The 19505-nt window shown below is 40.9% G+C and overlaps 1 protein-coding gene across 1 annotated transcript; it reads left to right on the top strand.

Annotated features, from left to right (window-relative positions):
- The first annotated feature begins 3333 nt into the window (after positions 1-3333).
- Positions 3334-18763, top strand: LOC131351258 (CD276 antigen-like). Its single transcript, XM_058386602.1, has 4 exons — positions 3334-3545; positions 7747-8088; positions 8446-8736; positions 16436-18763. Exons 1-4 carry the CDS (start codon positions 3500-3502, stop codon positions 16639-16641), a joined length of 885 nt encoding a protein of 294 aa, XP_058242585.1. The 5' UTR covers positions 3334-3499; the 3' UTR covers positions 16642-18763.
- The last annotated feature ends 742 nt before the right edge of the window (positions 18764-19505 follow it).

A 19505-nucleotide genomic window follows, 5' to 3' on the forward strand; every position in this document is an offset into this window, starting at 1 on the left:
AGGTCCAGCAGGAAAGCCATACCTAAGGACCTCCCTCATCCACTCTCACATTCCATAACATGTTAGATCTAAGATTGCTACTTCAATACACTCTCTCCCTACTCTCCTTCCCTGAGGTCATTACATCCTTTATGATTCACTTCATACTTCTAACACCTCCACCAACTCTCACCTTCTCCTTTTTCCCTTAAGGAGGGGAGGATCCATGACCGAGGAAATTTGTAAAATCATGCAAACTTGCCTCAGACTGAAGAAGTTGCTCAGATGGTTAGTGAAATGTTTTGATCTCACAAGAAAGAAGTAGAAAGAACGGTACACTGTGGACAGGATGCCAGTCTATCACAGGACACACACACACACACACTGACTGTATGTAACACTACGAGCATTTCCACACTGACTTTAAATTTACTGCAGACTCCACTGGCTGTGATTTATGAAGTTACTGTTCTGCCCTCAGCAGACCAGTGGAAGTTAAAGGTTATTTGAGAACACAATCAACAGCAGATGACAGGACAGTCCTAGAGGTCTGTAGAGGCCACAGTCTGTCAGGGTAATACACTATACTGCCAAAAGTTTTGGGACACCCCTCCATTGAATTCAGGGGTTGATCTCGGCCCCTTAGTTCCAGTGAAAGGAACTCTTAATGCTTCAGCTTCATACCAAGACATTTTGGGCAATTTTGCACAAAGCAAGGTCCATAAAGACATGGATTAGCGAGTCCTGACCTCAACTGGAATTCCCATAAACACACTCCTAAACCTTGTAGAAAGCCTTCCCAGAAGATTTGAAGATTTGTTATAGCTGCAAAGGGCAGGACATCTCCATATTACATTCATGTGTATGTAAAGGCACTTTTGTTCATTGCTCTGGATAAGGACGTCTACCAAATGTCAGAAATGTAAATATAAATGAGATTCTGAAGCTGTAGAACATGATATATATGATTACAGCTGGTATATGATTACAGCTGAGCCTATAAATAATCACTTCCTGTTATTACAGGTACCCCGTTAAACAAATCAGATGGAAGCATTTTTAACTTGTTATTTTTGGAAAAGCAGAGGTGTTTAAACAGCGTCCAGTTTTCCCAAAAGGAGGGAAATCCTCAAAACCAAAAAGAATGTTACTACTTTAAAATGTGGTGTGACCGGGGAATTTTCTGAGCAATCACACTGTAGCAGTGGCGGCCGGTCAATAGGAGGCTCTGGGGCCCCGCCCCCTTAAAGTTAGCCAAAGAAGACTGCTACTTTAACACGTTAACAATAATTATATATTTTAATAACGAAATTTAGTCGTACTATACCACTTTTAGTCATATTATCATTTATTTAAAAAAAATCAAAACTGTTGTATTTCTTACCGATTTAATTCATTACATAAGGTTTCTAAGATTTAAAGGCCACCGTTAAGCTCACCTGCACGTGAGGTATGGACTTCCATCCGTTTATCGTTTCCATTCTGTCTCGCACTTGTTTCTGGTTTGCTATTTATCCCGGATTCTATTAATAATACTTTATTTTTGTCCGAGCGGTCATTATAGTTTAACTCCATAACCTCAATAAATTAAAAAATCTCCAGGTTTTGCGTCTTTTTAATAATAATACTAATAATAATAACAACAGTTTTTATGTGAAAATCAGAGTTTGATGGGAATGTAAATTGGCTAAATTAATTTATATTCATGTTATATGTGACTTAAGTTGCACTGCATTTTATTCCTTTTGTTTCATACCGGAACAAACAAATAAATAAATATTATACTGTTACATTTACATATCTGATGTTTTTTAATTGTATTCAAATATGACTAATCGAATCTATTTCTGGATATATTTCCTAAAATATTTTTTATCCTAATATCCTTCCTCATGAGGGTTTTTTACTCGTGAAATAGTTTCCTAGGGTGTGTGTGAACCCAGACTACTGGTCACACTCACCTGGGGTCCACGTGGTTCTGAGGCGCGTGCTGTGCAGTTACTAAGCGTGTCGCCGAGTCGAACACCGAGTCGATTCACTAACACCGAGTCGATTCACACTGCTCTGATTCACAAACGAACTAGAGCCAAAACTATAGTGTTACATATTTCCATTTTTTTAAATAAAAAAAAACTATAATTAAATGAATTTCCTTAAATATTTACTCCAAATACAATATTTCTTAACCTCTTAAGACCCGAGCTTTAGTTTTGCATGATTTTGGTTTGGGGTTAGTTAGACCTAATAAGTATAAAAATATAAGCACTGTCTTTGAACAGGAAATAGTTTTTGAAAAAAATGATGTCCTCATTTGGGGACATTAGGTTTATTTTACTGCATAAGACAATAAAATTTGTACAGTATGCCGTGTATAACAAAGTATGAAACTGTTCATTTCAATGTCTGAACATTGTGCAAAAGCAATATTGCAAACAATGAAACACAACTAAAAGCCCTGTGATTACTCTATAGTCCAAACTAGGAATGGTATTTTTGCACTACGAACTAGGAATGCTATTTTGTCCGTAAGAACAGTCTGTCAGATCTACTGTCCAGTGTGAAATGCTGCAAAACAGTTGTGTTTAGTTTGCAAGCATAGCAACACAATACATGTCATAGCCCGCAAAAGATTTGCTAGAGCAACACTGCTCTGCTGAATTGATTCTGATAAATCAGGTGTAAGATAAGCTTTAGCACATAGCTGGTCCACACCAGGATCATGACAGTTAGATAAATCCTCCAACTCAGAGCTCTCTCCTATTATTAAATTTAACAATCTTTCAGCTCTTGACAATGAAATATACCCTAGAATGACTAGGACTCATGTTTACTACATGCAAGAATTCTGTAAATTGTTGGTTTCTTCCCAAATCTTTCCTAGCTATGTACTCTTACTTGAACATGTTCACATTGCAGTTATACCATTATAAAGTCCCAGTGTCCTCAAACGAGTACTGCCTAATTAGAAGCATCTAATCTTGTTACTGTTGATAAAACTTGTTAAATTTGTAAGCCACGTGAAACTTTAAATGTTAGTAAGCATAAATAAACAAGTTTTGACCATAGACACTGATGATGTTTTGTACCAGTTCCACTTTTATCTCTGAATGCACTGCATTACGTGTTGACTGAGATCCAAGCCATATTGTATTTCAACTAATAAGCTGATTGTGCTTTAACTACCACTAGATGGCACAACTATTTACAAACGAGGATAACTGGTCTAAATTAGGCAGAATTAAGTATAAGGTGCCGCGAACCCTAAATGTAATGTCTCCATATGAGGACGCAGGGTCTTAGGGGGTTAAAATCCTCATGCTGATTCAGTCCCAAACCGAAACCCAAGGAATCAGATGGCTGATAAGATTCACTTCATTCACAGCGCGCGCATTTGACTCAGGTTTCTGGTACCTCCCCAAAATGCCCTGCGTTCCCCTGGTATTTAACCCAGCAGACTAGAGAAACAATACCGACTCTGTTCAAGTCTGTGTGTAATGGTGATTCCTGCACTGCTGCTGAGATGGATTCCTTCATGCTTCTCCTCTCCTTTCTCACAACTTGTGCGGGTAAATAAAGTCTTTATTTCTTTCTTCTTAACTGTAATGTGCATGTGGCCTGGACATGATTACTACGCAGTGAAAATCAGTGCAATGCAACAGCATGGTCAGTGACATGTCACTTAGGCATGAAAATAAACAGGACACGATGGAACACACTGACCCGTTGTCTTATTCTTGCTTGCTTTGGGTATTTGACTGGCAGAACATTTACCCCATGCAGAGGTCATCTACTTCTTGTTGTGACTAGATGCTTTTTCTTCCACACTCGTCCCAGTAGAGGCACGAGGAAGCAGTGTCACTATACACCTTTGTGTTGTTTTTAAATCGCTAGCTAGAAGATGTCTCAAAACTGTTTAATTTAAACGCTAGGTCTCGAGATCATACACTGTAATCCTAATAAGAGACACTGTAATCCTAATAATTGTTAACCTCTTGTTTCATGTCGCTTAGCATCGATTTGTTCTGATGTCCTGGTGCTTAGTATGGACACCCGTGAAGCTTTTTTTTTTTTATGACCTGGAACATTCTTGTGCATAGAGAGACATCAGCTCTTAATGGTACCAATGATGCTGGGTTTTCCAGGTGCACACTCACTTTTTTTCCTCACTTTTTTTTTTTTTTTAGCAATTGTTGTATTTTTTTCCTCTAGGGTTTGAAACCAGTTAAATGTCCTGGGTCTGTAACAATTTCCAGACCCAAACTATTCTAAAGAGGAACAGCGTTGTGTCTGAGAGTGACGTGAGTTGTGTCACATGTCGTGTGTCATGTCATCTGTCCTATCAGGCATCAGTCATGAGGGACTGATCACCTCACAGGTTTTGATACGACACAAAATCTTGAGTAATGTTTATTTAAAAGGTTTATTCATTTCCTTATAAACGTGCTCCAGGGTGTAAACTTCAGGCTTGCCTACCACAGAATCTGTTACAACACAATACACAATTCAGTTTATTGTCCCATCTTCGTAATGTGAGCAGCTTTGTTCCGAATCTGGGGAATAACCGTTCCTCGTGCTTGTTGTCTTTCATCAGTTTCCTAACGACAGTGTCTACATCTGCCTGTTGTGTTTAAAGCAGTTCAGTAGCAGCTATAACGTAGTAAAAAAGAAACCAACTAATTGGCCTATAAAAAAAGGTCATATAAAGATCACAGGGATTGCTATCTGAACTGGATTTTAATGATCAGACTGGAGAGGGTTTTCCATCCAGGCTCTTGCTTATTACTCAGATGTTTTAGATTATATGTTAAGGAGCTAGCTGGTTTGTGCTGAATTGTGCTCAATTGTTGACGCTGAGTGAGTTTTAACATGCAGGCGGTGTTACGTGGATTGTTTCTCACATACTAGTGTCCCATTTAAGTCACATAACAGCCTCCATTTCTACGCTTAAGAAGAGGAAGATGCCTTTATTATCGTCCACACATTCTTTCTTCACATATCCCAACTTTGAAAGGGTCAGAGCACAGGGTCAGCTGTGATGCAGCAGTCCTGGAGCAGAGAAGGTTAAGGGCTTTGCTCAGAGGCCCAACAGTGGTACCTTTGTAGTGCTGGTGGATGCTTCTCCAGGAGAGACTCTGGGATGTGAATATTATTAGCTCCAAGATCATTTTTAATTTCAGGTGATGTTAGGACCTGAGTCTCTATTTCTCTCCATTCCACCACTACACACTTTACTCCAGCCGTGGCTGTGGTGTTTTTTATTGATATTTTTATGTAAATTGTTGATAGTATTATATATAAACTGTATTGTGTATTGGGGGGGGTAATTAAGCCCTATTTTTTGTGTTTGCAGTTGAGTGTTTTAACTTCTGCTGTTTGCTAAACCACCACCACCCCTGCAGTTATAAACTGAAAGGATCCCTAAGAGCACCGTGTTCCTGTGTCAGCTTGTTTTTAGGCTGCCGCCCAACTTTGTTTTTTCAGAGAGGATTGCTGACCTTGATTGATTTCATCCAATTCAATTCCATTTTATTTGTATAGCGCTTTTAACAGTGTCGCAAAGCAGCTTTACAGAAACATGAACAAATAACACGGTGCAAAAAAAGTCCTAGATGTTAGACAAAATCATCCCCAGTGAGCAAGCCTGAGGCAACTGTGGCGAGGAAAAACTCCCTTAGATGATATGAGGAAGGGAACCTCATCCTCATTTGGGTGACACCGGAGAGAGAGTGATTATAAATGATTATAAACACCAGGGAGTGTGATATGAACAATGTCCTTTCTGCAGTCATGTAAAGTAATTTAAAGTGCAGCTACAGCATATGTAGAATGTTAGTGTGTGTATTAATTAGGAGGTTATTGTCGTCCTCGAAGTCCAGCATTGCTTTGAAGCAGAATCCAGCTGGAGCTGGTCAATCTCTGGATGCCTCAGGATCCCCCTTTTAACGCACAGGATTTAGCCCATTTGTACTGTACAATCTTTTTATGGTTACGGTTAGTGGTGACAAAAAAGCCACAAAAACAAATGACTATTCCTACAAAAGACCATTAATAAACAAAAAAATCCTACTCCCTTAGGCTTTGTGTGACACTTTAAGCTTTTGTTTTCCCCCTCAAACTGATGGAAATGACATCTAAACTGCCAGGACATTCAAAAGACATCTTTTGTCTCAGAATTCCCATTCATACACAGAACCTTTTTAAACAGCAGCCAAAGAACAGATTGTGTTTCAGAAACAAAAGCAACAGCACCCAGATCACGTGAGATCTCTCAGTATTGTTCAGACGTCCATTCAAAGTCAAATGCACTTCCAACACACACAGACCACTATCTCCACATCCGCCTGCTTCTACTGGCCTGTAATGCAGTCACCTGTCCTGCCAATAATTTTTGCTTTTCACTGGTAAAACATAAAAGCGTGTTTTGTCTGGACCCAGTCAGTAGAAAGTGTAGTCTAGTTCCTGTTTCATGTTGAAATGGGCACCACGAAAACATAACTCTTCCATTAGAACACACCATGACACATGGAAAACTCTGACAGCTTCCTGCAGGTTTGCAGAATTGAACAGAACGATATTAAACCCAAATAAGAGCGTTGGAGTAAAAAAAGACCTGTTCCATGACTAATTAGCATGGTGCTGTTAATGAGGTAGGACACGTGTTTATGGAAAACGTCGAGAGGGAGAGAGATCAATTACAAAGAGAGAATTTTTTTGACAATTTGTGACACTATTAAAGGTAATATAACATTTGTTTACCTTAATAATGATATCAGAACAGTATTTAAAATGCAAAGTGGAGTCTTTAACATGAGTGACCGCAGCCCTGGAGGTCAATTTCAGTTTTATTACAACTGAAATCCAGCTTTATTTAATGACAAATGTTATTTCATTAAACAGTTTCAGAATTACTGTGCATCTCAGTCTGTTCCCAAAAAAACCTTCAGGGCTTGAATCCTGTGGAGGTCTGTAACTAGGAGCGACAGATATACAACACCAAACACCAGAAATGATGGTGTCCATTAATGACTTGCTAGGTTTTCTGTGCGTGTGCCAACATAGGATGATGTTATTACTACTACAGCTTTAAATTGAGGTTGAAGCGTGTCAGCCCTAGGCCATTAGACATTAATGATGAGAAAACCGCATGCCTTATGGATACTCCTCTCCACTGGCTTTCATTTCAGATTATACTGACTTTCATTCATGTTTGCTAAAGAAATAAATATGAGGGCTTGCTTTAGCATGTTGCTCCTGACAGTTGTGTCTAGGACATCTGGAGATAAAAAGGGCAGGTGCACATTACAAATAAGGGACATGGGAAATGGATAGTGGTTAAAGGATAAGTGATCAATGAAACATAATATCCCCAAACATTCGGTCACATCTGCTTTGTACATGAATAAAAACAAATGGTATAGAAAAAAAATCTCTGCACCTCAGGGTCTTCATTTACTCATGTTTTCTAGAATTTTAGCAATGAATTGCTCTGGCTACAGGAACATATGTGCTCCAGATGACCGCGTATTCAGCAATTAATTTTTTTCTGGTCAAAGTGTGTAATTGTACATCAGTGTAGAAACAAAAAAAGCATTTCTTCTTAATCACACCAGCATGTCGTGGATTATTTTCCTGTAACAGTACAACCCCAACTGTTTTATTCCTTCCACCAGGTATATACAGTGAGTGCTGCTGTCAGAGGTGTGTGTGTGTGTGTGTGTGTGTGTGTGTGGAAGAGAGTGAATTAAAAGCATATCTGTGTCTCCCCAGGCTTTCAAGTGACCGTGCCCGCAGGTCGTGTGGTTGCAGTCGGAGGTCAGCCGGTCATCCTGGGCTGTGAGTTCACCCCTGACTCCATCCAGGACCTGGTCGTAACCTGGCAGCGGGTGGACGATTCCCGCGTCGTGCACAGCTTCTACTACCAGAGGGATCAGCTGGAAGTTCAAAGCCCAGAATACAGTAAACGCACGGCGCTGTTCGTGTCTGAGCTGCAGAAAGGCAACGCCACGCTCAGGATGGAGCTGGTGGGGCCGAAAGACGTGGGGGCATACCTGTGCACAGTGAGCAACAAAAAGGGCACGGGCAGAGCTCAGGTCCAGCTGGACTATGGAGGTACGAAGGTGTGAATAATGATAAGTCGAAAAGAACATTCAGGCTTTTTACAGAAACTTGTAGGGAAACTTTAGGTTATGGGTCTTGTACACCATGCATTGTTTCCTGCACCATGCATTCCACCATGCATTGTTTCCTGTCCTGCATTTTTAGGTCATTAAACTGTGATGTGCAACAAGAGACCATTGCCTAATTCACACAGTCACATCTTAATCATGAAGCTGACTCGTTTTAATAGTACATGTTAAAACTGAGGGTCAGGATAGATTTTATTCAGTTGGAAATGCAGTTGTGAAAGATCAGGGTGTGTCTGTGTGTGGGTGGGTGTGTGTGTGTGCGCGCATGTGTTTATATCAGTTTTCTACACAGAGCCCAGGCTGAGCATAAGCAGGAACTGCTCTGGCATCACTCTACATTACGAATCTGAGGGTTTCCCAAAGCCAGAGGTCGGGTGGTTTGGAGAACATGACGAGGTCCTCAGCAACCACACCGACCTCAGCGATGACGCAGATGAACCAGGTGGAGTTGTGGGGCTGTATTATGTAAAGAGCTGCTACGTGTCTCCAAGTCTCTCCCTGAACGTCACCTTCAAACTGAAGAACCAGCTCCTTAATCAGGTTCTGCAAAGACCCATCAGCATCACATACGGTAATTTAGTCCTGATTAATCAAGGGTTCCTTCTAGCTTCTTAAAGGGGTTGAGGTTAAACACTAGAACATGCCAGAGTTTCCCCACATCATTCAGTGACACGTATCTGGCTTTAATGAAAAACACAACGATGATCTTTTAGACATTATTCTGTGGTTCTGCCAGCACCTGATGGGTGATCTTCGGAGAATCTGCTCTGAGGATTCTAGTTCATGTCACATAGTCACGTGTGAGATAGGAATGCATACAACAGTGGCCGAGGTTTGGTCTGAAAAGATTAGATTTTCAGTCAGTGTCACACGAGGGCAGAAGGTCGGTTGGGTACAGTTGCTGAGAAGAGCAAAACCAAATAACAGATCCGGAAATACGATAAAACATATAAAAAAACACAAGAAGAATTCAGACAAAGCAGAAAAGGTAGGTCGAGTTTGCGAATGGAATTCTTCGCTCTGATTGGACGAGATCTGTCACTCAGGATCTACAGGAAGTCCAGTGGGCTGCAGCAGTAGAAAGTGGATTAGTGTGTGTATGAATGCAGCTCTGCTCTTATAGCGCTCCTTACATCCTTTAATCTGGAATAGTTTGGTCTTTTGAACATTCCAGGTGTGTTTTCAGAGATCCCAAACTAATCTGAAACTAATGATGCGCTATCAGTGTATCCAAAATCACGCCACATGAAATGTGTTTTGTTATTTTCTTTAAAACTGAAAGCAGAACTCCACACATGTACAAGAAATAAAGTCAGATACACAATTTCCTACTTCTCGTGTATCCTGATTGACAGATGTCTCGTCCAATCAGAGGGAAGAATTCCATTCACACACTATATCTACATTTTCCGCCTCGTCTGATTCGTCCTCGTTTTCCGATCTGTTATGTTTACGGTTTTGTTATTGTGTTTTGCATTTCTCTGCCACCGTAGTTCGGTCTTGCTTCGACATGTACAAAATTACAATTGAAGACGGATCAAAATACAAAGTTAGGAAACATGATCATGAAACATCTGCTGCTGAAACGGCTTGTAAACATTCCTGATGTCTATCAATAGAGCTTAAAGGAACACAGCAGATATGAGCGCACTGCAACTCTGGCAGCATGAGTAAAAGCACTGATGTCAGTGAGTTTACTGTATTTCTTTATTTCTAGGTGAGACACACACGTGGCAACCAAGATAAAAGTAAGGAAAAATCAGTCAGTCAAATTTGCATTCCAGTGCCGGTTGAAACAAGAGTCAACAGGGAGAGATGTCTTAATACAGAATGCTATGTGAGTTATTGTAAAAATAGGAGATTGTTACCTTAGTGATGAAACTCAGAGTTGTGTGTTTAGTGTGAGATGTTGCAAGAACAGTTCCATGTCTTATCAGTCACACATCCAGCAAACCAATAAACCAATCTAGCTAACATTGTGTCAGTGACAAGGCGCTTTGTTGGGGTTTCGGTACAATACAAAATTCGGTACAAAAGCATTGCCGATTTTCTTCTCATAGGGTTTTCGCGTGTTCGTTCCTTTACGTATAATAAATAATATATAAATATAGTAACTGTAAACAGAGCCTGAGCTTAATGCCCCCTACTCAGCTGCTAATGTTGCAGCAAAATATCATGGAAAGTATTTAGCATAGCAGGCTCAGCAAGGTGAAAATATACTCAAGAAAAAATTAAACGTTTTCTCCTCAGTGACTGATCATGAAGCCCGAACCACTCAAACGTCAATAAATCAAACGTGAAGAAATTGTTTTATCAAGTATGAATAAATTCAAGCATCTGTATGCTAATTAGCTAGTGTGTTAAGTAGCTAGCAGAATAAACAAAGCTCCTTCACCTTTCATGTACTGCTGGACAGATGACGCTGATGTTGACATGACAAATATCTCGTTTCTGAAGCTAATAAAGTTGTGTCTCGGGAGAGTGTGAGTGTGCATGTGTGTGAGTGCGAGTCTGAGTGTAAGAGTGTGAGTGTGAGTGTGCAAGTGTGTGTGAGTGGATGATTGAGTGTGAGAGTGTGTGCGTGCAAGACTGAGTGTAAGAGTGTGCAAGTGTGTCTGTGTGTGTGCGTGTGTGAGCGTCGGAGTGTGAGTTTGTTTGTGAGTGAGAATGCGAGTGTGTGTGCGTCACTGTTTCATTTTACACTGTTACTGAGACGCCACATCATCTACATTTTTTGCTGAAGCAGAGGGAATAAACACGGCTGAGAGAACTGCCGTACGGCCTTTTACAGACAGGAGGGTATCTGAGAATCCGTTAATAACACATTATAGTAATATACAGAAAGTTATTAACTTTTATATTAATTTAGTGAAATTCCAGGAAATGTCCAGACTGCAGTATTATACTGCATCATCTCGAAGATTCTTCGATATGAAGATATTTATTTTTTGTTATTTACCCGTGCCACGTTTGATGTCATTCTGATCACAGCCAAGTGCGGCGGCTAAATATAGTCTCTCGTGTTGTGTCTGGGTGTGTTCCCTTTAAAGGGATTATTAAAGGAAGAGAAAAGCCATCAGGGCCTCCCCAAAACCCATACCCACACCCACACACCCCATAACAGGCAGAATAAATCACAGAGCATGGCTCCATAATAGGAAACCATGTCCTTCAAGGGATATTATTACGTCTAGTAATCTTACATTAGTCTTACAGTATGTCTGTATGGTGACCTCGAACAAGGAGCAGTCAGAATAAGGACATGTAATCTTACATAATTCGCGGCAGAGCTCAGGGACCATGTTATCTTTCCCATAAATCTAGATCCCAATGTGGGAGCGATGGGGATGATACAGAACACAAGAGTTTTTTTTTTTTTTTTTTTTTTTTTTTTTTTTTTGACGATATGCAGAAAGTACAGCGGTCGAGAAGTGCGAAACACAATAACGGATCCGAAAACACAAGAACATTTCACACAAAGGTAGGTATAGTTTTTACGAATGGAATTCTTCCCTCTGATTGGACGAGACATCGGTCACTTAGGATCTACAGGAAGTCCAGCAGTAGAAAGTGTGTATGCAGCTCTGCTCTTTATAGCGCCCCTTACATCCTTTAATCTGGAGTAGTTTGGTCTCCCGAACATTACTGCATGTGTCCTTCAAGTGTGTTTTTAGAGATCGTAAACTAATCTTTACGCCATGACACGCTATCAGTATATCCAAAATCACGCCATATAAACGTCCTTCCTCACAGTAGAACTGAATGAAGTCCAGTTTCTTATAAATTTATATGTTTGTTTTTTTCTTTAAAAGTGAAGGCAGAACTCCACACATGTACAAGGAAAAAGTCAGATACACCGTTTCATACTTTCTGTATATCCTGACAGGGTGACCGATGTCTCGTCCAATCAGCTGTAAGAATTTGTTGTTTTTGTTTGTTTCCTGTTGCTCTGGGGGCGTGCATACTTCTGCCCTTTCACTGGAGATTAATATCCTTATCGGTCTTTGTGTTGTGTTTATGCTCTACTAGTTTGTAATGAATTTAAATGAAAATGAAATGAGCTGGATACATGTGAGAAAAGAAATGCTGAACCCAGGTTTTCGGTGAGGTTGTTTTTGTCGGTCATATCAAAATAGCTTCTCAGAACCTTTCATTTGCACTAACGCTATATTTGTGAACATGTCTGGGTCTGCATCCCAGAAATGCGCGCACACACACACACACACACACACACACACACACACACACACACACACACACACTAATCGACATTACATCAGCGCAGGGATTTCAGCTGCTCAATCCGAAAGAATTCAGAACTGAATATGTGCTGACCAGGATTGCTTTAAGTCTACATGCACTATATTGCCACAGGTTTTGGGACACACCCTCCAAGCAAGTTTGGTGTGGAGGAACTTGACTGTCCTGCACCTCATAGTCCTGACCTCATAGAACACCTTTGGGATGAAGAGCAGAAACTGCAAGCCAGACCTTCTCGTCCAACATCAGTGCCTGACCTCACAAATGTGCTTTTTCTAGAGGAATGGTCAATAATTCCCATAAACACACTCCTAAACCTTGTGGAAAGCCTTCCTAGAAGAGTTGAAGCTGTTATAGCTTTAAAGGGCGGGACAACTCCATATTACATTCCTGTGCATGTAAAGGTAGATGTCCCAGCTTTGGCCTGACTCAGTCTCCGCTCTAATTCATCCCAAAGGTGTTCTATTGGGTGTTCTGTGCAGGCCAGTCAAGTTCCTCCACACCAAACTCACTCATCCATGTCTTTATGGACCTTGCTTTGGTCACTGGTGTGCAGTCATGTTGGAACAGGAAGGGGTCATCCCCAAACTGTTCCCACAAAGCATGAAATTGTCCAAAATGGTATTCTGAAGCATTAAGAGTTTCTTTCACTGGAACTAAGGGGCCGAGCCCAACCCCTGAAAAACAACACCTGAATTCAATGATTTGGAGGGGGGGTCCCAAAACTTTTGCCAATATAGTGTATGAAGCCCGATTTCACTGGTTTACAAGGTTTTGTTTTTTTTCATAATTTTTAGTGTGCCAGATAGATTTTGAGATGCTGTTCACAGAAATAACTTTAAATTTTTCCCATCACGCAAGATTTTTGAGAAACAGCCAATTTTGTAATAAAAATGACGAAATTTTCATAACATGCAGCTGTTGCTGAATCACATTCAGTACTCGAGGTACAACTGGATTATATGCGGGGATCTGAAGGTGGTTGCAATTTTACTTGGCCTACAGTTAGGATCCACCAAGTATTGTTGTTTTCTTTGCGAGTGGGACAGCCGAGCAAGAACTTCACATTACATGGTCAGGGACTGGCCACCTCGAAGGAAATTGTTGCCAGGGCAGAAGAATGTTGCACATGACCCACTGGTTGATCCGAAGAACATAATTCTTCCGCCACTGCACATCAAACTTGGACTAATGAAAAATTTTGTGAAGGCAGTGAATAAACAAAGTGAAGCGTTTGCATACTTGCGACAAATGTTTCCGCGCATCAGTGACACAAAGATAAAAGAAGGCATTTTCGTTGGTCCACAAATCCGAGAGGTGATGATGGATAGTCACTTTGATGATCTTCTGCAGGGTGCCGAACGTGTTGCATGGACTGCCTTCAAGAATGTTGTGTCAATCTTTTTGGGCAACTACAAGGCACAAAACTACGTTGAACTGGTTGAAACTCATACAAGTCGATGAACTGCAACATGTCACTGAAGATACATTTTCTTTATTCCCACTTGGACTTCTTCCCAGCCAATCTCAGAGTCGTCAGTGATGAACATGGTGAGAGGTTTCACCAAGACATTGCCATGATGGAGAAATGCTACCAGGGAAAGTGGAGTCCATCAATGCTGGGAGACTATTGTTGGACACTGATACGTGAAGCTTCGGACGGTGACTATAAGCGAAAATCTGCGGCAAAACATTTCTGGTTGTCTCTCATGTTTTCTAGCAATACTGAAGACATTAGTGTTAATGCAGTTTTCTTAAAAACCCTACGTGATGGAGAAATTACCAATACACATTTTTTTGTGTTCAGCATATAAAAATCTATTGGCTTCACCAAAAATTGTAGAGGAAACAACGTTTTCCATAAAATTTGTTGACCAGCGTTTCCTTTAAAAGTCCATTAAAAAGCGGCAGTGAAATTGTCTGTGTTATTCAATGCTCTTGGTGGAATTCAGTATTTTATCACACCCAGTAATCAGATCCCTCACTTGAACCTGATGGTGTTCAGGGCATTCTCTGTGAAGCTCATCTTTAGAAAGTTAAAATCTTTAAGGCAGCCATGTGAGCGTGTCTGTGACAGATTAGAGTATAGTGTGTGTCAGGGGGGTGACGAGAGAGGGGTGTTTGTCAAACAGTGAGGTATTCTTTTGTTCTGCATGATGAGAATTGAGACATCTATTAAAAAGGGCGGTGTCTTGCAAAGCTCAAGTGTTCAGGAATGGCACAGGAGTTTACACAAGACTTCAGATCAGACTGCTGAGACTATTTGAGACAAAAGTTCTGATTATTAAAATGACCAGCCCTCTGTGGCACTCGCTCTCGGGATATAGAGCCATCTGTCTTTCCTGTCCAGTAGCTACAAATCTCGCAGCATTTAGCTGTGACTTTAATCCTGAATAGTTTTCCACGCTAATATCTTATATTATCTGTGAAATTTGTCAATAAACTGTAGATATAACGTTCTGTTTATATAACCATCAGCTAGCTCTCGCTTTCTTCTTCAGCTGTCTTCAGCTATAGGTTGGTTTTGTTTGGCGTGAGTTGGCTGAAACTGCTACCGTTGACCTGATTTTGGAGAGAGTCTGAAAACTAAGACGGCAGAACCAACACCTGAGATTTAATTTCGAAAGTCTGGCAGCAAAACAAACCAGCCTTTCAGCTGCCTGTCCAGTCCGGGCTTATCGTCAATCTTGGGTTATGTGCCACATCCGCTGTACAGGTCCCTGTGAGCGAGCAGTTACTATGGAAATGCTAATATTTTAGAATGAGTGTGTTCATGTAATCCTGTCATAATACATGGTATCAGTCAAGTCTGAGATTTCTTCTTATTCATAGCACTTTTCTGGGATTATGGAGCTGTAGACACTCACCACTTTAAAATCCGAACCTCAGTGGTTATCCTAATCATCTCAGTCTGTGCAATTACTGAAATACTCCAAAATGATGGTCTAACCCTGCTGAAATAATTATGACTGTTAAGGAAAACATGAGGAAAAGTAATTTAATTGCACACAAAACAGTGCAATAAACCACACTGCAGTTAGATGCTAACATCATAACCACAAGGCTAGCTACTTAACAGTTAGCGCTGAGGTTTAAATGTTGTGGGTTAAATTTCTGGGAGCAAAATCCTGCAGAAACTGTGACCAATGTTAGCGGGTTTACTAGCGGCTTTACTAGCCAGGTGCTAATGTTACCTCTGGTATGATGCACAGTGTTTGTGTATCATAGTGTGTAACTCGATCTTCTTCACGATTAACGAGGCGTGTTTAACATGACAGGGACGATGTAAGGTGCTAGACTCCGGGGCGAGGTCAGGGTGACTGTCCAGGCAGACAAAACGATAAACAGATCATCACATAGTCAGACAGGTTGGAGGTCAAAACAAGAGGAGCAGCTATAAACACGGCTGTATCTAAAAAAAAAAAAAAAAAAAACAACAAAGCGACATGCGGAGCTGCAGCATCAAACTCCTGAGCCCTGGAACGGAGTTCACATTATTGCACTTTCTGTTCCATTCTCCCAGCGCTGTTCTGGGTCTTGGGAGAATGTTTGTTTTGTGTTGCATATATTTCCTTTGCAGAAACATCTGATTCTCCCCCACCCTTCATTTATCCGCAGGAAGAGCGGCCAGTTCAGATCAGGAAACATTTTAAAATAGTGGGATGTCAGAAGCTCAGTGGCGGCGATGCTGAGGTCATGTGACTGTGCTGCAGTTCATTTATAGACTTAATAAAGTTTAGCTTCAGCTGATTGTGTTGATTTGTGGAGATTATCGTGAACGGGGTAACAACGGTTATTGTTGTTCACAGAGCTCATTTATCTTCTGCACCAATCCAAAAAGCCACTGGAAAAATCCTACTGACTTGTAGTCTGTCTGCAGAAAAGGTTTTATCAATGCAGCTCTCTATAAGCACAGCGACGTGAACAGGAAGTGTTTGTTAAGGATTGTCCAGCACTCTGCATGTCCACTCTGTGTATAAACACACACTCTTCTGTCTGTTCTCTTTCAGATGAAGAGACCTGCAGCTGGGGAGCGAAGGCAGACGTCATCTCTCTCTCTGTGCTATGTGTTCTGCTGCTTCTTATAATAATAATCCTGCTGGTGAAGAGGCAGAGAGTCTCTCGGGATCCTTCCTATAAGTTAACCAACAGCAACACAAACGGGAAACACTGCCCCGAGATGTCCGAGACTCCCTTCCACTCAGACTTTCACTAGCCAGGTCTGCTTTGGGGTTTGTGGTGGTCAGAAAGCTGGACAGATTATATGACATTTCAGAATGAACTCTTTCACAGAGGCTAACTTAATACTAAATACATGTTTCCTGAATTCCATGATGCCTCACAGACACGCTTTGTGGAGGCATTGAAAAAGGAAAAAAAAATTTACAAACATTATTCATAAGGTATGACCTGGTGTTCTTTAATAACTAACTTCAGGAAATAAGAGTAATGGAAACACACCTTTTTCTTTCTAGAGACTATCTGAGTCACCGTGGTGAAAGAAGGAAAGGAATTTATGACCTCATAACAGACAGTGGAGGTTCAGTGAGCGATAGAACGACAGAAACCTGGAACACAAAGACGAGTGTGTGTGGGGGTGTGAGTGAGTGAGTGTTGGTCAGATGGGTGAAACCATGTGTAACCCAGCATGACGGAGGTTTCGGTAAGATGTTATGCTTTTTAAGGAAGGAGTTTCCAGTGTCAGAGCTTTAAGGCTGAACGTTTTCCACAGCAGCTTCTTGTTTTGAAATCGGATTACTGGTAACAGATTCGTGTTGGTTGTGCAGAAGTGTAACAGATCTGGGTGTTTCTTCTTAAGCCTTTTTCCTTTGTGACTGGCAGGAGAAAGAAGCGCAGACATGTCCGTGTTCTAGTGAGCAAACGGCCATGTGTCCTACAGGAGTAAAGAAAAAGCTGCAGAACATGAAACACTCGTTGATCGTTGAAACCTAAAACACAGACTCTTCAGACAGATGTGCTATTGTATTACTGGAGATTGTTTGAATTAAAAAAAAAAAAAAAAAAAAAAGGAAAGGAAAAATAAAACCTTCAGAACAAGTTGTACCTGTTGTGAAGAAGGTGGCTAACCTCTCGGCTATGAGCAGCCTATTATGGACCTTTCAGTTTGTGTTTTTTTCTGCCTTGAAATGGACCATTTGTTCTTACTGTTAGATTCACAGAACAGATCAGACGTTTATAACGAACTTCCTGAAGGACCGGACTCCCTTTTTCACTCTTCTGTGACGTGAAAACAGATTGTGATACAGGTTGTGTGTGTGTTTAAACCTCTTACACCCTGACTTTCTCATAGAATAAGTGTCTCTCCCCCTCCCCCTCCCTCTCCCTCTCGAAGTTAATTTAATAAACATCCTCTGTCCTAAACATGTCAGGAAACTGAGTTTCACCTCTGACACCAGAGACTCCTTCCAAAAATGCATATCCATTTCAGGAGTTTTACCCGTTTGACTCGACTTCACGTGGCTCATCTGCTGGACACATCCTTGTGATCAAGCTGTTGCTATAGAAACGATAATACTATTAATACATATGATGTATAGCTGCATTATTGTCAGCGTTGCTGTTAGTTTTCTCTAATCTTCAGATCGGATCCCAAGATTCATGGCTGGTTTGGTATTGGGGAAGTATTTATACTGTTATAAACCTGATCTTATTAGAATCTATTTATGACCTGAATGAGAAAAACAGCTTAAGGTTTTTCCTGGTTTTGAGGAAATATTTTTTGTAACACCTTTACTCAATAAATGTGGTGAGTTTGTGCAACTTCATACCTAATGATTACTCACGATACAGGCAACAATGCACTTTCCTGGTAGCAGATGATTCTGATTAAATAGTATTACCTGCTAATTCCAGATAATCAGAAACTAAATCTTTTGTTTTTCTCACGTGTGAAAAAAAATGTGGCAAAGTGCAGCGAGAGATCGAGCACAGCACCGTGACCTGAAAGCGGATATTAAGAATCATGTGGCATTATTTCAGTTCAGATCTTTTTTCCTCGCCCTTTTTTCACCTGGATTAATGGTGGGGGGAAAAAATGACCCACAGTGCTTTGTGAATACCTGCTGCCATGAAATGTTTAGCCCATGCTTCATTCCCATGTGGCGGCACTTTGCTGCTTACAGCCTGCCTGGATCTCGTCATCTCGGAGATGTATCCTCGCCCGGTCTCGGCTCCAACGTCTGCGCTTTATGAATAATTCTTTATGAAGATGATGCTGAATGTCTAAGAGAAAAGTGATTGAGGAAAGAGGAAAATCATGTAGAAATGTTGCATTTTAAAATGAAGCTAGCAACAAATAAATAAATAAACAAACACAAGGCACTTGTGTGAAGTCATTTCAGCACATGGCTGCTAAACAGAATTATGAAAACACAGGACCGGCCAACACGAAAATCACTAATAATAAACCTTACTGGATGTGTATCTGAGTAGAGTTTTCCTTTAAACAGCTTCAAAATGAAAGGACTGTAACACTGAATGACATCAACCTTTCAGTTATTCTGATTATTATTACGGTTATGCACTGGTCAGACATAACATTATAACCAGTGAGAGGTGAAGTGAATAAGACTGATGATCTCCTCATCATGGCACCTGTTAGTGGGTGGGATATATTAGGCAGCAAGTCAACATTTTGTCCTCAAAGTTGATGTGATAGAAGCAGGGAAAATGGACAAGAGAAAGGATTTGAGCTTTGAGTTTGATGAAGGGTCAAATTGTGATGGCTAGACCACTGGATCAGAGCATCTCCAAAACTGCAGCTCTTGTGGGGTGTTCCCGGTCTGCAGTGGTCAGTATCTATCAAAAGTGGTCCAAGGAAGGAACATTGGTGAACCGGAGACAGGGGCATGGGTGCTCAAGGCTCATTAACGCACATGGGGAGCGAAGGCTGGCCTGCGTGATCTGATCTAACAGACGAGCTACTGTTGCTCAAATTGCTGAAGAAGTTAATGCTGGTTCTGATAGAAATGGGTCAGAATACACAGTGCATCACAGTTTGTTGCATATGGGGTATAAAACATCAGCACTGGACCACAGAGCAATGGAAGAAGGTGGCCT

This window comes from Hemibagrus wyckioides, linkage group LG03 (genome assembly GCF_019097595.1).
Source record: "Hemibagrus wyckioides isolate EC202008001 linkage group LG03, SWU_Hwy_1.0, whole genome shotgun sequence".
Classification (NCBI taxonomy): domain Eukaryota; kingdom Metazoa; phylum Chordata; class Actinopteri; order Siluriformes; family Bagridae; genus Hemibagrus; species Hemibagrus wyckioides.